Genomic DNA, 19,129 nt, shown 5'->3' on the forward strand with positions numbered 1-19,129 from the left:
TATATGTAAATATGTTTAGTGAAAGGTGAAACTTCCGAAATCTCCGTGTAACAATCATAGACTGTAAAAAAGTAACAATGTGTGATGTAGACCCTTGAGGTAAGCTAAAACATATCAAAAACTAATTTCAAAGTGAACTAACCTTTTAATACTTCACAGCCAAAACCATAATTTTATTACAGATCTTTTGACATTGGTCACCTTGAGAAAGTAAACATGACGGTGCCATCTAGTGTTCTGTAGCAGTAGTGCAGCTGCATTGGGTAACTGCAACATTTCAAAGAATGACTGCTGGACAAAGACGGTGTGTGATGTGCTTTATTATGCATCGGACATAAGGAACAAGGAACAAATTGCTTATATTAAAGTAAATCTAGTCTTTCAGGGTGCTAATTTTAAATGAACAATAGCATATTCAAATACAACTGCTACCCAAAACAAATGCCAATTAGCGACATTCAGTAAAAAGCAACATCCATATTCAAAAGGACGTGAGCAAAGCGGAAACATACAACACCTGAACAACAGTATGACATTAGTGAGGCGGAAGGGGACACATTAAAACATTTTTGGTCGCACTGGAGATTTCCAACCTCCATCTAGCAAGTCGCAACACAAAACACACAAACATTGTTTTAAACAGATTGCTGTTGACTATTTTCATATATAGGATATCACTATCAGATCTAGACTGATAGATCAAAAACTTAAACCTCTGTAAACGTCTAAATTCATATATATATATATATATATATATATATAGCAACAGCATAGCAGCAAGCATTAAACATTTGTTTCTCTCTATATATCAAAGCAAAATGCAAGAAATATGAAAGTACAAAAGTACATTCAAATTAAGAGCCAAGAATGATATTAATGCATCTGCTTTGAATGCAACAACGATAAGTACAACAAAAAACAGTTAAGTACCACATGCAGCAGCCCCTGCACCTAACTATAATCATACATTTGACTTAATATCTACAAACTCAAAATATATCAATAAAAATATACCTTTATTTAACCTATAACAACTTAATGTGTAGTTCAAGAATTTGACAGCAGGCATTAGTGTAAGCAGATCCATTAACAATACTGGAATTAGTGCTTGGAAATATTACGTCATTGCACTGGATCTAAAGCTAATAATTTTATATCAACACATATTTTTGGCTGCATTGGACAGTTTAAAACAACAGGGAAGAGCTGTCATATAGTCTAGGAGACTAATATCTATCCCATCTGAAAAAAACTACAGCAGTGGTCCGATTACAAAGCCATCAGAAACACCCTCAAAGTGGGATTAAAGGGATAGTATAACTGAAAAGGACAAATTCTGCCATCATTTACTCCAAACTTGTTGTTTGGAAAACCTGTAGTTGTTCCAAACCAGTGTGATTTTTAGTTTTCTGCAAAACACAAAAGATATTTTGAAGAATGTCAGAAGCCAAAGAGTTGATGGACCCCATTGACTTCCATAGTATTTTTTATTTTATTTTCTTCCATACTATAGAATCAGTGTTTGGTTACTCATGTTCTTCAAAATATCTTTTGTGTCCAGCAAAAATGTATGGAACAACTTAAAGGGGGAGTAAATGATTTTAATTTCTGGGCGAACTATCCCTTTAAATCACCTCATCTTTAGCAACAAAAGGCACTGGGGTCTCAGTGGTGTGACTATCCTAACGCTACGGAAATACAGTCAAAAAGCACACAAGTATGCTCATTTTATGACACAAACTCTCTAAAACTAGAATCCAATGTAAAGCAAAAGATTAATGAAATATTGTAACGTCACTATTTGATCATATTTTGTATTAAAGTAATACACATACTCACTATGCAAAATCTTTTTGTTTAAAGTACACACTTAGAGACATAACTCATGTTCTGCATTTTTGGCATTTGTTTTAAAATGGAAAAATAACTATACAGACAATGAAATTTGGTCAATTTGGTTGGTCATTTTAAGTAGTTGGATGTGTTGCAGAAAATGTACACGAATAAGGAAAATCAGATTCAATTTTATATTTCAATCTTTTATAATGACTTCAGGAGATTTTCTTCAAAAGGGACCTTTGAAGGACAGCCTGAACATTCATCTCACACTCCCGACACATCTGCTCCAGTGTAGGACTACCACGTCCCGTCTGGAGATGAACCAGACTCCAGTAGACAAAAAAAATGGCCACAAAGCAAAGCTCACTAACTATGCTGTGAAGTAGAAGGAGGTAAACAGAGAGGAGCATTTGAGGCTAGATCCTCAGTCTGCTTGTTGATCTGGTAGAAACGTTCCCACTGGCTGTTCAACCACGGGCTCTCCGTCAGGTGTGGAGTCTGAAACCTCTTCGATATCGCCTGTCGATGCCGTCGGGCTCATCTTAGTCTGCAAAGTCAGAAATGAGACTGGGTTTTTCCACATTTTCAACTCACAGCACATACACAGTGTTGATATTATCCTTCACCTTTAAGGTTTCCACTTTCTCCTCAAATGACTTGAAGGTGGGTGTGTTCCTGCAAGAGACGTGATAATGATAAACTAAAACAGACTGAATCTTCACACTTTAAAATCAATATGGAAAAGTATATCAGTATATCAACCATGGCTGTGCTCTAAATCCTAATGAAATGCACAAAATCCAAAGAATGCCACAACTGGCCAATCAGAATCAGGTATTCCTGTAAAATACAGAGGATTGTATTAGTCTGCCAGAACGGCTCCTTACCTCATCACTGGCATACTAGCCGAGTGCTGTATGGACCGTATACTATCCGTCAGCAGCAAAGAAGAGCAAATAGGAGTTAGCTAAAGCTGTGAGTATTAGACGCATTACAAGAGGGGAAATAAAGTCATGCACCTACACATGTCTGAGTTTATAATCAGCATGAAAAAAAAAACACCTCAGCCCTTCATGCTGCGTGAAATTGAGTAAGAGAATAAGGCTTTAATCCATGAGGGGTTTAAGACTTTATTACCGCTATCATTGACTCGGATTCACACCACAGCTGGGAAGCCCAGTTTGGATGAACAGGGTGTGTGAGGGAATTAGCAGGGAATAAAAAGGGTTTTAACATGACTGCATCACTGTCAGAGGGGATGATTTGTTTAGCAGAGCGACAGCAAGAGGAGTGATAGATTCGTGTGGGATATGAGCACATACACAATGAAGAATGCCATACGGTGCTGCCTTTTAGACAGAAAGCAGACTGATGGGAAATCATCTTATTGACTTCTATTTATTCTTTCTTTGATGACAAGATCTATTAAAAAAAAGCATAATTACTGGTACTTTTTTTGTTACTTTTTTTGTTACAAGAATAGTTAAAAAAAAAAAAGTGAATATTGTCATTTTTACTCCGAACTTGGCTGTTTTTCTTTGCTGAACACAAAAGAAGATATTTTGAAAAATTATCTTATGGAACTAGTGAATTTCATTGTATGGACTAAGACAGTTCTTCAAAATGTATCCTTTTGTGTTCAGCAGAAGAAAAACAGTAATATGGAATGATGTACATGACACATTTATGCACTAAACTAAAGGGTTAGTTCACTCAAAAAATGACTTGGCCGAGTTTACTTTATAAAGCAAATTTTTACACTTTTGTTCATCTTTAAAACATAAATAAAGATATTTTTAAGAAATCTGAAAGATTTCTGTCCCTCCATTGACAGTTCAAGCAACTACCACTTTGATGCCACAAAACGTTCATAAATAGATGATGAACAAAGTGGTTTAGTCCAAATTTTCTGAGGAGATGAGATCACTTTATTTGATGAGCAGATTGATTTTATGCTTTCATTCACATAAAACTTTCATTATGTGAATAAAAGCCTAAATTTTTCACAGAACATTTGGGCTAAACCACTCGATTCATATAGATTCGGTTAACGATCTCTTAAGTTGCAACAAAAATGGCACTTGTGTGGACTTTCAATCGCTCAGATTTAACTTAAATATCTTCATTTGTTTTCGAAGATGAACCAAAGTCTAACGGGTTTGGAACGACATGAGGGTGAGTAATTGAGGACACGTTTTTTGATTTTTAGGTGAACTAACCCTTTAAAGTAAAGGTTTGAGAAGACAAAGTATGCATGCAATGTTGAAACATGCAGGAGAAGAAATGGGAGACTAGCACTACCTCTAACTGCATGCCACACCATAAAACCATTCATCACACTACGAAGAGGTGTAGCAGCCAAAATAACCGGCTTTTGTTTGAAGCCTCTGTAAACAGTCTTACCCAAAAGAATTGGAAAATGACTGTAATCTGTAAATGGCAGAGGTGTCATTAGCTAAAACAGTTAACAATGTTGCCAGCGTTGCAGCAAGAGTGTCGTAAGATGGTGAAATTGAGCGCATGTCAATTCCTTTGACTTCAGTGTATGAGGTGGGTGTCTATGGTTAATGGTTTTATTCTACCTCAATTTTGGTAATTCCAGTGTGTGGGTGAAAAATTCAGTCCTTTGCCATTTTGTCCATTAGTGTTATGCTAAAGACTTAAACATGTATGTAAAAGTGGTTACCACAATGGCCACGTTCACACAGATGAAGCAGATCCGATAATTGAATTCAAGTTTCTATTGTCTCAAATAATGCTTGTAAACACACTGACAGATAAATAAAGCACATACTAAGATGTTCAATTGAGTCCTTAAAGATAATGGAAGCTGAGTTTACCATACTTGATGAGCAAAATGTATGTTTCTTTTAGAATAAAAGTATCAAGGTTTTGGTTACACAGACTTTCAATATTTAAAGATTCAATTTTGTGAAATTTTTGAAAACTTCTACAACTCGTCCTCAGGTCAGGTCAAAAACTCCACCCAGCATTTAACAGGAGTTGTGTCTCAGTCTCTGACCACATAACCTCCCAAACTGGACTTTTGACTACTTCAAGTAGTCCCATTCCCCTTTACTTTTTCTCATAAAATAACTCTGAAACTCCGAACAGGAGTGATGAACGTTATCTCATGCTGTGTGAACGTAACAAAAGTGGTTTAGAACAGACAATATTAGTAGTTATTAGTGAGTGTTCATTCATTTGTTACTAGGTCAAAAGGGTACAAGGGATAATTAAATCAAATGATGATAACTTAGACAAGGATTTCAAATTTCCGTTCTCACCTTACGTCCTCCAGCTTTCTGGTAATGGCTGAGCCCACGCTGGAGAACGCTGTCGTTGCCTTCTGACCCACTTGGGACAAGGTCTCTGAGGTCTTCTTATACCTGTCCAGGACATGTAGAAAAAATGTTACCAACAGCACAACGCAACCATAAAAAAACAGATCATGTCTTTCTAACAGCTGGAGCGAGCTAGTTAAGTCATAATGTTCACAACTGTACTTCTTTAATGTAATTCAGTCAAATAGCAAGTGTGAATGCACAGAAGCATTGACAGATGGAGCCGCTCCGCAGCAGCAGTACGAGAGGCGGCGGGCGGCACGCAGATGCCTGAGGCGAGTGAGGGCACGTACGCAGTGGAGGTAGTGACTTCCTGCCAGCCTTTGCTCAGGTTCTGTTTAAACTCGTTGAGTGGAGTGATGCCTAGCTTCCGCTTGATCTCCGCCACCTGCTTCTCCTTGGCTGCCAGCACCTGAGAAAGAGTCTGGATCTCATCTTCCACCTGTAGGGAAACAGGACAGAAAAATTCATCCGACATGGAAGATATAAATAAAAATGTAGTAAGACTCCCAAAAATCACTGATATAGCTTATCTATTAGAGGCTGCTCCAACTACAAGACAAAATAGTGAAGAGAGTAGGCATTGCAAAATGAGTTTAGCCTTGAGAATCAGTCACACTTGGTCCTGAGAGAATCTCAGGCAGTGAATGGCTGCAGAGATGTTGAAATCTAAGTAAACTGAATGCTTGAATCGACCTTAGCTAGTTCACTGCAGAGATCTGCTTGCTCTTTCTCAGTTAGGGCTGTGCAGGGCACTGCATCCACTGCATCTTCGCCTACTTCTGGGATGAAGTCTGGCCTCTGGTTCCCTACAAAAACAAAGATATGAGCTATTAAATATTTTTAAATTGTTGGCCTTAGAAAAGGCTGCAGGTTTGAACTCCACAAAGGACAATGGTGAGACACTTTATATGTCACACTGTAAAGAAAAAAGTTACAATAATGAAAAAAGTTACAGTTAGAAAGTCACACTGTGAGATAAAATTACAATTACGAGAAATAAAATCACGCTGAGATGAGGAAAAGTCACTTTATAAGAAATAAAACCACACTATGAGATTTAAAATAACAATATGAGAAAAGTCGCATTTACAGGAAATAAAATTACACACTGAGATATAGTTCTAACTATGTTACAATTACAAGAAAGTCATAATGTGATTTTAGTTACAATAATGAGAAAGTCACATTACAGGAAATAAAATTACACTCCGATATGTGAATTTACAATTCCAAGAAAAAAGTCGCAATTACAATAGTCACATTGTGAGATATTAAGTTACAAACAATTACAAGAAATAGTCATTATTTTTAATTAATATAAAGTTACATTAATTTGTGACTGGCATCACCTTTGTACTTTTGTATTCTGATGCATAAATGAGCTTTCGTATGGTAAAACAATTAGAAGTTCCATAAACATATTCAACTGATTCTTTGTGATATGAATTTTAGCATCAAGTAAGTTTTAGTTCACTTTAAGTTGAACTGTCCTGAGTGTCCTGAAGTCCTGTTAGCTCAGTGGTGAATGGTAGGAAGATTCTGGTTCTGATTTAGCGATTGTGTCAGACATCAGGCGAAAGAAAAACATAAAGGAAGATGAGGAGGGCAGAGAGAAGTCATGTGTCAAAGTACTTTAAAACTTTATAAGGTGCTTGTCATGTGATGGACACCCACCCAAGGGCTCACACATGTTTAGAAGATGTACTTTGATGTCTTCACTGACAGCCCATGCAATGGAAATACTAAATATATAATAAAACTCCTGGATGACACTATTCAGTGGGCTTATAACTAGGAAGAAAAGCACACTGTCAATCAAACTGAAAAAAATATGACAGCCCTGAATGAATAGATCTGCACTAGTACACTGTATAGTTCACTGTTCACTGATAATACCTAGAATATCGAAATCGACTGCAGGTGGTAGATCCTTTTCCTATTTAGCACCCAAACTCTGGAACAATCTTCCTAAAATTGTCCGGGAAGCAGACACACTCTGTCAGTTCAAATATAGACTAAAAACACATGTCTTTGGCCTAGCATACACATAACACACTATAGACTTCCTTAATTCAAAATTAGGCAGGATAGTTTAGATTAGCCGGAACTGGGAACATGTCCCATAAATCCTGATGTACTTGGTAAGGATGGCGTCTACGCTAATATTAGTCTCTCAGTTTATCCCGAGGGACCCTCTATGGTGGACCTATGCCGGAACCCATCCCGACTCATCCTTAAGTGCCGGCCTCATCGACACGACAGCCATCGGCACTGATCCTCAACAACTCGTCTCGACACCGATTACTTCGACTTACAAACAGATGGAAATTGACAAATACTCTTAATGTTTCGATCCAATTTGTTTTGTAATCTCTGTTCATTTGTTGGCCAGAGGAGCACTGGCCCCCGACTGAGCCTGGGTTCTCCCAAGGTTTTTTCTCCATTCAATCACCTGATGGGAGTTTTGGTTCCTTGCCACTGTTTCCTTGGCTTTTGGCTTGCTTAGTTGGGACCACTTTATAGTCAACAATATTATTGATCTGTGTTGTATTATTTTCATGTTATCACTGTGAAGCTGCTTTGATACAATCTGTATTGTAAAAAGCACTATATAAATAAAGGCGACTTGACTGTAATGTTATCAGCTGATGCGTTTTCTTATTTAGACAAATCAGTGTTTTTGTGATTTACATAATTATTGGATTAACAAAATTACCTGATAAGACCATTCACTTTGTTAAACACTGATCCCAGACATTAAAAGTAGAGTATTTGTGTTAGTTGACCAAAAAATTTAATTCAAAGCTTGCTTTTCATTTCCATTTCCATTTGATGGACCACATTTTATGCCTAAAGGTCAAATAAGAGATTCAGGTCTCAGCTTGCAGCTGGGAGGTTTGAAACGTGTTTTGAGGAAGAAACTGCATGTAAAGTTGCATCACATGAGGAAGGTGTGCAACTCATTTGTAGGCAGCTTGTTTGGTATTTCTGGAAAAACTGGTAGGCAGACCTCCCTCTTGAACTCAACACAGAGGTAATTAGAAACAGAAGTGAGGAGAATATATGCATATGTGTATGGTAAGTTTAACAAGACTTTTGCGACTTGATGCTAGTAGGAAAGTATTCTTAACCATACTTTGGTACAAAGCAAATAATATAATATAATTATTAACAGAACGTTATTGAAATGCACCGAACAATGATTATATGAACTGGTTACTTTCTTACTAATCTGAACAGGATGAATTAAATACAGATCATACAAGTTTTGGCTAAGTGGGAGGGTGAACGTTCCTAAATTAGCAGCAGTAATTTTCAGTTTGAATAAATTAAAGTCTTTTCCCACCTTCTATGTTCACTTACATACACAATGTCTATCAAATACACCATTTTCTCTCAAAACACAATTCTTTTGAAACTACATCTGCCGACAGTTATAGTACGCTCTGAGTTACACACTGGCGCACTGACGTTGGTGTCACGTTCATTCATCATGGGAAAGTAATATTGACGATGTCATCCTAGTTCAACAGTCGATTTGAAACAGTTGAGTGGTTTACAGAAGGACTCACGTGATATGACATCACTTGCACAGTAATTATGACTAACCAATGGCTGAACTTCATACTGAATTTGAGCAGGGATGAGCACTGCATGAAAGCATTCAAGGTGAAAGATTAAACTATAGAGTTGTTTTGCAGCATAAACCGGTTTGATGCGAACAACAATGGGGGCTCATTCCTCCAAAGGAATTCTAAGCAAAAAACACAAAGTACTACCTATTATACACACTTTCACACACTCTTTTTCATGCAAGATCATATCAGTTTAACTTTCTAGATCTCAACTTCTATTACCTTTATAGAAACTGTTTTTTAATGTTAGAAATACCTTTTGTAAAGTCACGACAAACTGGCTTAAAAATGGCCTCATTATCTTGAAGTGGTGGGAAAAACTAGATAAACGAAATCACGGAGGACATTAAAAAGAAAGTAATTCAATTCTTTCTAACCCCTAACACAAGCTGTAATTAACTCATTTCAGATTTGTTCAGAAATCCCTGATTTCATCACCAGCTTTACCATCACAATTCCTGTTTAATACATTTGTGGCTCAACATTAATATCTGTCCTCGAGTTGAATCGATTTCTCCACATGTGGCTTTCCAGATCTGAAATAACAAGATTACGAAAGGCTGCCATCTCACGAATCACCATATAAAAGAAGTATTTCCAACCCTGATGTGCCATGATGGTTCACAGGCTTGATCAATGACCTTGTTTTAATGAGATTGAGGGCCCTGTGTAAACACACTTGTACTTTGTTAACCAATTGCTCACTGCTCTTCCATTTAGGGATTAAAATCTTAACTGAATTATAGGAACACTGCTGGTCACGGAATAATTTATAGATACAGTTTTACTGTACTGACCAGTTAAGCGTTTGTCATTTGAGTCCTGTTAATTTAGTCAATGTTTGTTAAAGTGATCCTCCACCATTTTTCATATTGAACTGTTATTCCCTTAACTAAGACGAGTTGATGCATAACTCTTGTCTCAGTGCGTGCACTCAAACGCTCTGGCGTGCGAGACACTTTAATAGCACTTAACTAGCGCAGTTCATTCAATAGGGGCCAAGTAGAGAAGCGACCAAACACCTCCACGTGTTCCCTATTTAAATAAAGTTACACGAGTAGAGTAGCTCGACCAAGGACGGTGACATAAAATAATTCTAAGTGTGTAAAGTGGATAACTATGCTTTGCTTTGGAGCACTTCGACTCGGCCCATATACATATATGGACTCGGTGCAGTAATATCGTCACTCCGGAGAGTGAGAGGGGGAGTGGATACTCGTGTAACTGTTTTTAAATTCTTCTCTGCTTGGATCCTAATGAATGAACTGGGCTAAGTTAAATGCTGTCAAAGTGTCTCGCGCATCAGAGCGATTGAGTACACGCACTGAGACGAGAGATGGATGCATCAACTTGTCTTAGTTAATGCAATAACATAGTTTTAAAAAATGGTGAAGTAATTTTTATTTTTTTTTAATAAAATGGTTTAGTGTAATATGATTTCATATAGAGACATTATAACAGTAACATCATTTGTTATGTTATAACGGTACTGTTATAACATCATTATAACAGTAAACGTCCATAATAGCGTTTTTCTTTTCTTTTATTGTGAATGCTAATTTCTAATTTACATTAAGATTACCTTTGTCGACATTGAACAATCGCTTAAAGTAAATCGTTAAATGTATTAAGTGTAATGGCATTGTGACTGTACATTATAATGTTGTGATGCATAAATTCACTTGTATGATATGAAACAATTTATATATAGTTTTTAATGTTGGAACTCATTTAGACAAAACGGAATCTAATTTTAATATTGTATTGATATTGTATATCTGTGCATCACTAGAAACCATTCTGTATTTTCAAAACTTAAAACTTCATCCTTAGTGCAGAATGAACATTTAAAATCAAATCTGCACACGAATGTCCACATTTACACATCAGTGAGGCTTAATGAGTGATCAAAACCTTGACACACCCAATCTCAGTGCGAGGCCATAGACAGAAACAGAAACCACATTCAAGGCCCAGAATGGTAGTAAAGACATCATTAATATAATCCATGTGACTACAGTGGTTTAACTTTAAGGTTATAAAGTGACAAGAATACTTTTTTGTGCACAAAAAAATAAATAAAAATAAAATAAATTTATTCAACAATAAGTCTCTGACGCGGTTCATGTGAACACAATAACGCATGGAATTTTTTTATTTTTGGGTGAAGTATACCTTTAAGCACCGACTAAAAACAGACTATTATGTGTAAGCAAGTTCACCATACTCTGTGCCGTTCCTGGATGTGTGTAGCACCACCCAACATGACATCAAGCTTTTGCGTAAACATACACGCCACTCTCAAGTCAAGTAGCGTGTTATCTATACGCATTTTGAGCTATCTGCGTGTATGCGTATGTCTACGCCGTTAAATGTCCAAGTGATTCCGCGTGCATTTACACGCCGTTAAATATCCGTGTGAAACGAAGCAAAATGTTATACGATATTTTTTTTTCCTAGGATGATAGGGAAGACTCAAATGGTATTAATCCCAGTGATGGGTAGGTTTAGGGACGGGGTTGGGGTAGGTCATATTTATATACAGTAATGTAACATTAAGTCAACGGCGTTCATAAACGCAATGGAAATACGAATTGGCGTGTCATACATACGCCATTTCATTAGATCACTCTCAGATCTGCATCCTACAGGACCCCAATGATAAAAAAATGAGGAACTGGTTTTATTTTGAACACGTTCCCTGATTTATTCAGTCTGATATTTCCTTATCTGAAGGGAAGAAAATAGCACATCAAAATTCAAATTTCAAACATACACACATTTATTTTATTTTATTCCAACAACAGCATACAATTGCATGAAAAAATGCACTAAGTATGACTAAAATGTGTTTTAGGCACAAACAAATTACAACCAACCACTATGAGTGGATCTCAGGGAAGAAACAATAAATATTACAGAATACTAGAGTGAATGGTTAATAGAGATGGCACTTCCTCAGACCGCACTATCCCGGTGTTTGGGAGTTATTCTGCAACCCGACGGCCAACATGAACAGCACCTGCTCCTGATGGCTGAGCTTCTCCAAAACATCAGCAATTGACAGGAAGAGGGCTCTTATGTACTTTTAATAACATTCTTTGTCTCTCTCTCTCCATAACACTGCTTGTCTCACACTGTTACACTGACAAAAAACAGTCCACACCTAAACACACACACAGCACCTGAACAAACACAGTTACCTCTGAGCGATGGTACGGGTGAGCCAGGGGGAGTGAAACTCTCTTTGGGTGACAGGTAGAGGTAGCTAGTGTTCAATCCCTGCTCAAAGTTGAACGGAGACGTGTACTCCTCGACAGGTTCCTCCATGCTGCCCGTGAACAGGAAGCTCCCTGGACACTAAGTGATTGCATGTGATGTGACTGAGCGTGAGGATCACTGTGCCGATTGTCCTATTTGCTAGCTATGGTTGCGAGCAGAAGTGTGTGTTGCGGATCCTGCAGGGAAGCCGCAGGCTCACATGACGTCCAGCACAAGACGACGACGGCAGCACGTTAATAAGTTACCTCTCCAGAGCAATCTATTTCCGTCACGAGCCGACACTCCCAGCTGTAATCTCAACTGTCCTTATAGGGATTGTTGACAATCCTGTAAAAATGCCAGATTCTCAAGGTCTGAAAAAAGCGATCGCCATCGTCGTCAGCTTTCTCATGCTCAGCCCACTCCATTTATCCACATCCACGAGAAATGAAGAGCCATTTGTCCCCTGGTCACATGACTCCGGGGAAAGCCCACGAAAAGAAGCTGTAATCTGCGGTGGCCCAGATTACAGCCCTAATCCATCACAAAGAGCCTCCGCATCACTTCAGATACACACCAGCTGCACAAACCATTAGCTACACACTGAAATGGATTCAGCCAAGCGCAGTGGATTCAACCTTTATGGTTTGATGGACACTCCTGAGTCTTCGGCACCATTATACTGCAGACTCCATCCATGAAGCATTATATCGAGGAATGCAGATTTTATAGGTCTTATGAAACTGTGGAAGACAGTGGAAAACATAACATGGCATGCAAAGAGTGAAAAGGCTTCTCGAACAAGCAAAAATAAAGGATAGAACTTGATTTTGTCCATTGGGAATTGATAGGATCATTGGATCGTTGTCGTTTACTAACGGCTGCGATCATATGTGAGCAACATATTCATATACAGTACAAAAGAGCCAAGCAGTGACAAACACACGTGCAGATGTCAATCAATTAACACCCCAACTACATTCACCTCACACGTCTAGGACGGCAGAACCTTGACGCCTCCGCAATACCGTGTGCAGGTTAGTACCCGGATATTTGCCTTTCACCGAAGTCCTTGTTGGCTTCCATCCAGACTAAATTGCACAACAAAAGCCTGCAGATGTTCAAATAGAGACTTGAATGCAATCATCGAAAAAATGTAATTTATGTTCCTTTGCTTGCCAAATCATTTTCACACAAACCTAATACAATACATTTTCATTAACACTTCAGCATGTGTTAGCAAGTTCAGACAAATACTTTTTTCATGTGCTTTACAGGGGTCTGGTGCATTGTGGGAGAGTTTCAGATCATGTGACAAGCCCCGACCTTCATGTTAGGAGGACCTGTCTATGACAATGTAAAACAAACAGCAGAAATATAACAGATATTCAATGAAACAAGATGCTCGACATCCCACTTTTTAAAAAACGGATGAGAAGTATTGTTTAAAAGAGGAAATAAGAAATAATCACACTACACATTTGTTTTGACTAAACTCTTTGTTAAACAGCACACATTTAACTAGATACATGCCAACTTCTGCCTCAGGCCCAGTAACATATCCATGACCCCACATGGAGTGGCAGTGATCTTTACAATGCCAAATATAGGATGGACATGGAATCCCGTGACTTTTCATACATCTTTCAATGGGCTCGTGCCACTTCAACATCAGGAACCCTTCTGAACTGGCTCTCGTATGACTCGCATTTAAAGTCGGAGAGCACAAGAACATAAACACCCCAGTAAAGAAACAAAGAGGACATTTGAAGCACATAATAAACCACAGCTTCTAATCAATTACAGGGTTATTCCAAGCACATTGCATCCCGTGATTGGGACAAACGAGAATCATGGGACAGACAGAGTGCGACTCTAGGAGCCTGGACAGACATAAGCAATAAGGCGGGAAATGGAAAAGGTTTAGCAGCCTATATGGTGGTAGAAAGGGGGAACTATTTACTATATGTCTTGAAAGGGTTTAAGAAGTGTCAAAAGCATGACTAATGGGAAAATGGAGGACATTTTAGTTTAAAACATTACTGACATGGTATGTGAGAGGCATTATTTTCTACCAACACACAAACTAAAGGTTCACACGACTGAAAGAGGGTCAGTTCAGAGGGATAGAGGGTCACAGCGAGGCCTTAACTTTCTCCCCTCAGTGCAATGTTAGTCCACACCTTTATTAGGCCAAAACTCTCAGTCATGTAATATAACACAACCAGGAGACCATAAGTCTGAGTGGACATCCATGACTTGTGGAGTCCCTCAAGGCTCTGTGTAACTGTGAACCAATTCACACAGACGCTTCAGGAAGATATTGCAAAATCGGATAACAGTCTACCAGTCAAATAAATGTGTTAATTCAGTAAAGATTATTATTTTTTTGTAATATAACAACACTTTTACAATTAATGTATATAATATAAATATATTCCATTGGTTCGGCGGTCTTAAAGAGTAAGAGCCAATAATGTTCAGGCCCACCGAAAATCATAAGCCATTGTTCTGTAGCTTTTTGCGACGTACACAGTGCACATGAACCCACACATAAAATCTAGCCTATATTACATCATGTCATGATTTACTCATCCTCATGTGGTACAGGGAAAGAGGGCTGTTAAAGGGTTAGTTCACCCAAAAATGAAAATTCTGTCAGTATTTACTCACCCTCAAGTTGTTCCAAACCTCTGTGAGTTCATTTGTTCTGCTGAACACAAAGGAAGATATTTGGAAGAATGTTTTAGTCTATAAGATTTCATTCCCCATTGACTACCATAGTAGGCAAAAATGCATACTATGGTAGTCAATGGGGAATGAGATCTGTTTGATTAAAACATTCTTCCAAATATCTTCCTTTGTGTTCAGCAGAACAAATGAACTCACAGAGGTTTGGAACAACTTGAGGGTGAGTAAATACTGACAGAATTTTCCTTTTTGGGTGAACTAACCCTTTAAGCTCCAAAAAAGTTCAATTTAGGCCAAGTATCATTAACTTTTAATAAACATATTATGGTCTGTTTCTCCACCAAAGCTATCATATGAAGAATCTAAAAGACTTGGAATACAGTACACAAGTCATATGGACACAACTAAAGGCCAGTTCACGCCAAGGAAAATAACTATAAAGATATAGTTCTAAAAATCGTTCTCAATATTAAAGAATAGCAGAGTTCACACAGCTATAACAATAACACAGAGAAACAATATTGATGGAATAACTAAACGCTTTTATCCAGCTGATGAATGATAAAAAACAGTGGCAGCCAATCAGAATCCATCCTGCTGTAATAGAGTGCCGAAGTTACGACGTCACTGTTGGCCAAAACGCGGAAGTGATTTAGCATTTTAGCACTCCCGGTTCCCTCGCTCTAAAGTCTATGGGATTTTTGAATGGGTTTTTGCTAAATCGGCTGAATTAAGGTCTGTGGTGAACAAAGCCTCTAAATATTTTCACGTTTTGATCTATGACATAGAACACACAGTTATAACCTGCTTGTGTTTTTTTTTAAACTTTATTGTGTCTGCTTGTGTTTTTAAAAAACTTTTTACAGGCTTCAAAATGTATACATTTTGGACTCACTTGTAAAGATTATCTTGATAGACAAAACGTGTAAGGGTCACAACTCTTTGTTAAACACAGATCTTATTTTTTGCGATTTTCCAAAAGTCTATGGGGAAAATAGCTTTTCGATCGAGGGAACCCATGCGCAGCTAGCTTCCGAGTTGTCCTACAAAGTGACATCATCACTTTGCCACTCTATCTTGAGCATTTAAAGTGACAGACAAGCATGCGTAGAATTAACAGAACGATATTATCGGCTGGTGTGGGCGCTAATATAGTTATCTTTAGTTATCATTCTTGGTGTGAACAGGCCTTAGCCTAAATCATAGTATTATTCCTATGAGGGCAAAGCTGAATTTTCAGCATCATTATTCCAATTTTCAATCACATGATCCTTCAGATAGCATTCTAATATATTGATTTGGTGCCCAAGAAACATTTTTTATTATCAATATTGAACAAAAGGTTTTTTTATTTTTGTGGAAACTGAAACTTTTTTTTTTTCAGGATTATTTGATGAAGGTCCGACTCCAAAGAGCAGCATTTATTTGAATTTACATTGTTTATAGAGACCAAAAAAAAAAAATCATTGTAAACGTCTCTATTGTTAGTTTTGATCAATTGAAATAATAAAAAAAAAATCTTACTTTAAACAATAGTTTAATGCATCTGTACACACATACAAAGACAGAGAAAAGAATGACAAAAATGTATCTACAAGCCTTAGAGAGCAAGGAGAGTATTTGGGGCAATATCTGGAAAATCTTCTTTAAAATAAAAAAATAAAAATGCTTCATTTCCGTGTTTTCATGCGAATTTCAACTTCGCATGAAAACACGGAAATGACCTGTCACCAGACTCAGGTTATCACGAATGTAACATTCTGCTTTGAGTTCTGATGTTTTCAATGAACTTACATAAAAAAGATGGAGCTATAACATGCAGACTGGACAGAGTTAAAAACTGCAGCACACCAACAAACACCAGGAGTGGAAATTTCCACCAATGAGATCAAAAGAATTCTCTGCTAGCTTTTGGCAATCACGTAAACTTTCAACCTTGAGTTGCTGAATGCTCCACCGAAGGGATTCAGGCAAAATCTGCATTTCATAACAGAACAAATGCAACAACAGTGACTGGCTATAGAAGATTTGATTGCAGCGTCCTCATTCCTCCCTGTAGTTCTGTTAGTCTTTCATCTTTTTTATTTTCTTATGTTGCCATGACAGCAAAAGGAGAACAGTGTGCAGATCTACTAACTAGCAACTGGTGACTGCAGAGGCAAACTATGAATTAAAAAACATATTCTGATTTTGACAGCGTTGATCAAATGTCCTAATCCACAGGATTAACCATAGCTTGGGTGAAAGGTCTTCCATTGATGACTCACACTCACTATTGCAACAATCACTCTGCAAATCACTAACTTGAGTTCTTGGCACTTGATAGCATTCATAAAATGACATTATGGGAGTAATCTCATAAGGTCAGTATACCTAGGGTAAACAAACAAACATCTCAGGCTTTGTCAAGCACTTTGCTTGTCACATTGCACAACGGCCCATGGGCACCAGCTGCAAAAAAGACATGGGCACGCCGAAAAAAGCAATGAGCAGATGGCTGCCCTGCGTGAGAGATGAGGGGAGGGCAACAGAAGATTCAGACAGGAAGGCTTTGGCTCCCGGGAAGGCTGCTCACTGACACACTCACGCTCAGGAGGGTTGATAGAGAACAGGCTGAGTGGGGCGGAGACCAGGTGACCGGGATGAAGACAAGATGGTCAAGGGGTCAGAAAAGACTTTGAAAACAAAGCACGATGTGACCTTTAGTGACGTCCATTGTATCTGCTATGCCTTTATTATAAACAAGAGCAATGTCTTGAATCTGTTTTTTGTTTCAAAATTAAAAGACTTGTTGTTATGCTCATATGAACAAGATTTGAGAAACATTTGGGTTTGTATTATAGCATTATATGGCCTGAGAAGCTTGGAAAGGCTCAAGCATCTCCAGAGGGAAAGCTGTACAGAGATTAGATAGCTATATTATATTTTACACAAAAGTTTGCATTTATAATAATAAGTATCAGTGCTGATCAAAAATATCATCATAAATAGTAAAATGGGGGGGGGGGCGTCTTTCTCCAAATGGTATACTTGATAGACTATATTTGTTTTGTTTTTTTAGTAAAATATTACATCAAAACAGATGCCATTCCGATATTCAGTCTAGGACTACACTAAATACCAAAGACTAGACTCAACTAGTCTGGCAGATGACATTTCCTGCCAGATGATAACCTCAACATCAGGCATCTGAACATAATTTAAGAACACTTTGAGCTGGAAAAATAGCACACGGCAGAAAAACTGTCATTAGCTGACTATTTATGCAATGATGCAGTGGCCGAACAGGAACCCAAGATACCCAGATCATATCAGAAGGAACAGACCACCACATTGCAAAAAAAAAAAAAAACTTACTTAAAAGTTTATAATGGTCAGGTATATTTGAAACACAGTATGATCCTGCTGATGATCTGACCTTAACCATCATAAAATAAGTTCTAATTTCTAGGTCCATAATCTGCATATGAATGAAATCCCATAAAGAGAATAAGAAACATGAGATGATAAAGAAGAGGAAGAAAGCTATCAAAATAGTGATAACATAAACTGTTTTCTAAACGTTATACTTCCCTGGTTATATTGTTATTAGTTAAAATAGAAAGACGGTTGATCTGCAAGACATTCATATACTAACTGAATTAACGGATTTGGCACGAGAGCAGATTGGAAATAGGCTAATAATACAGAGATGAAAAGAGAAGGTTCACCAGTAGCCGCATATTTACAACAGGTGTTTACAGCAAACATATGTTTCAGTGATGCTGCAAGCAAGTTAAGCCCACGCAAGTTAAATAAAGTCACAAACATCCTTATTTACAAAAATACATCAAGTTTTACATTTGGATAGTGGGAGACTATGGTTCTGGTAGTTCCATAATAAGTTTTAACAGTATTTACAAACACAGTTAATTATTAGAAATGCAAACGAACTATTGAAAATGTGCACAAATGCTATACCACGAGTAAAATCCCGGTAAATATGTATCCTGACTGACTGTCACATTACCCATAATCATCCAAATTAAACAATCACTAGCATCCATTACCAGCTGTTGGCTGTGCTAATAAGCAAGCTAGCTAACTTCTGAAAGTTGAGTTTTGTTGCATTTCTAATCTGTGCCAACATGTCACGTTCTCAAAAGAATGAATCTACCTTGATCGGCTTCCTCCATACTGTCTTTGGGGCTTCTTTATGTTGTGAATTGTTCTGATCCTTGCGGTCCCGCTTTCCCACTTCAATCTTGCAAATTTGAGCTCAAAGCTGCCACTGCATTCTAGGCTGCTGCTACGCGAGGTGGGGTGGGGTCGTGTGACGTTATGACGCACAGCACGTAGAGATGTAAACAGACAGAG

At 37.8% G+C, this 19,129-nt stretch overlaps 1 protein-coding gene across 7 annotated transcripts; it reads right to left on the reverse strand.

Moving 5' to 3' along the window:
• Window positions 1-304: 304 nt before the first annotated feature.
• tpd52 (tumor protein D52) lies at window positions 305-19,092 on the reverse strand. 7 transcript variants are annotated; one of them, XM_039680796.2, is made up of 8 exons: window positions 18,930-19,092; window positions 5,880-5,992; window positions 5,477-5,625; window positions 5,127-5,228; window positions 4,243-4,269; window positions 2,727-2,768; window positions 2,466-2,514; window positions 305-2,386 (listed from the first exon to the last, which is right to left on the reverse strand). In XM_039680796.2, the coding sequence occupies exons 1-8, from the start codon at window positions 18,946-18,948 to the stop codon at window positions 2,264-2,266; spliced, it is 624 nt and encodes a 207-aa protein (XP_039536730.1). In that variant the 5' UTR covers window positions 18,949-19,092; the 3' UTR covers window positions 305-2,263. The 7 variants fall into 7 exon arrangements, with proteins under 7 accessions (XP_039536730.1, XP_039536727.1, XP_039536731.1 ...); XM_039680793.2 differs by lacking the exon at window positions 18,930-19,092 and adding an exon at window positions 12,025-12,742; XM_039680797.2 differs by lacking the exon at window positions 4,243-4,269 and having other exon boundaries at window positions 18,930-19,091.
• Window positions 19,093-19,129: the final 37 nt, after the last annotated feature.

This window comes from Pimephales promelas, chromosome 18 (assembly GCF_988280905.1).
Source record: "Pimephales promelas chromosome 18, fPimPro1.hap1.1, whole genome shotgun sequence".
In the NCBI taxonomy this organism is placed as follows: Eukaryota; Metazoa; Chordata; class Actinopteri; order Cypriniformes; family Leuciscidae; genus Pimephales; species Pimephales promelas.

Bases quoted from the DNA above. Each gene is read 5' to 3' on its own strand.
- tpd52 (XM_039680793.2), bottom strand. From the start codon at position 12,151: ATGGAGGAACCTGTCGAGGAGTACACGTCTCCGTTCAACTTTGAGCAG. The intron at 5,229-5,476 runs GTACGTGCCCTC...TGTCCTGGACAG, and splicing joins GAAGTCACTACCTCCACTGC to GTATAAGAAGACCTCAGAGA. The intron at 2,769-4,242 runs GTAAGACTGTTT...GCTGACGGATAG, and splicing joins TCATTTTCCAATTCTTTTGG to TATACGGTCCATACAGCACT.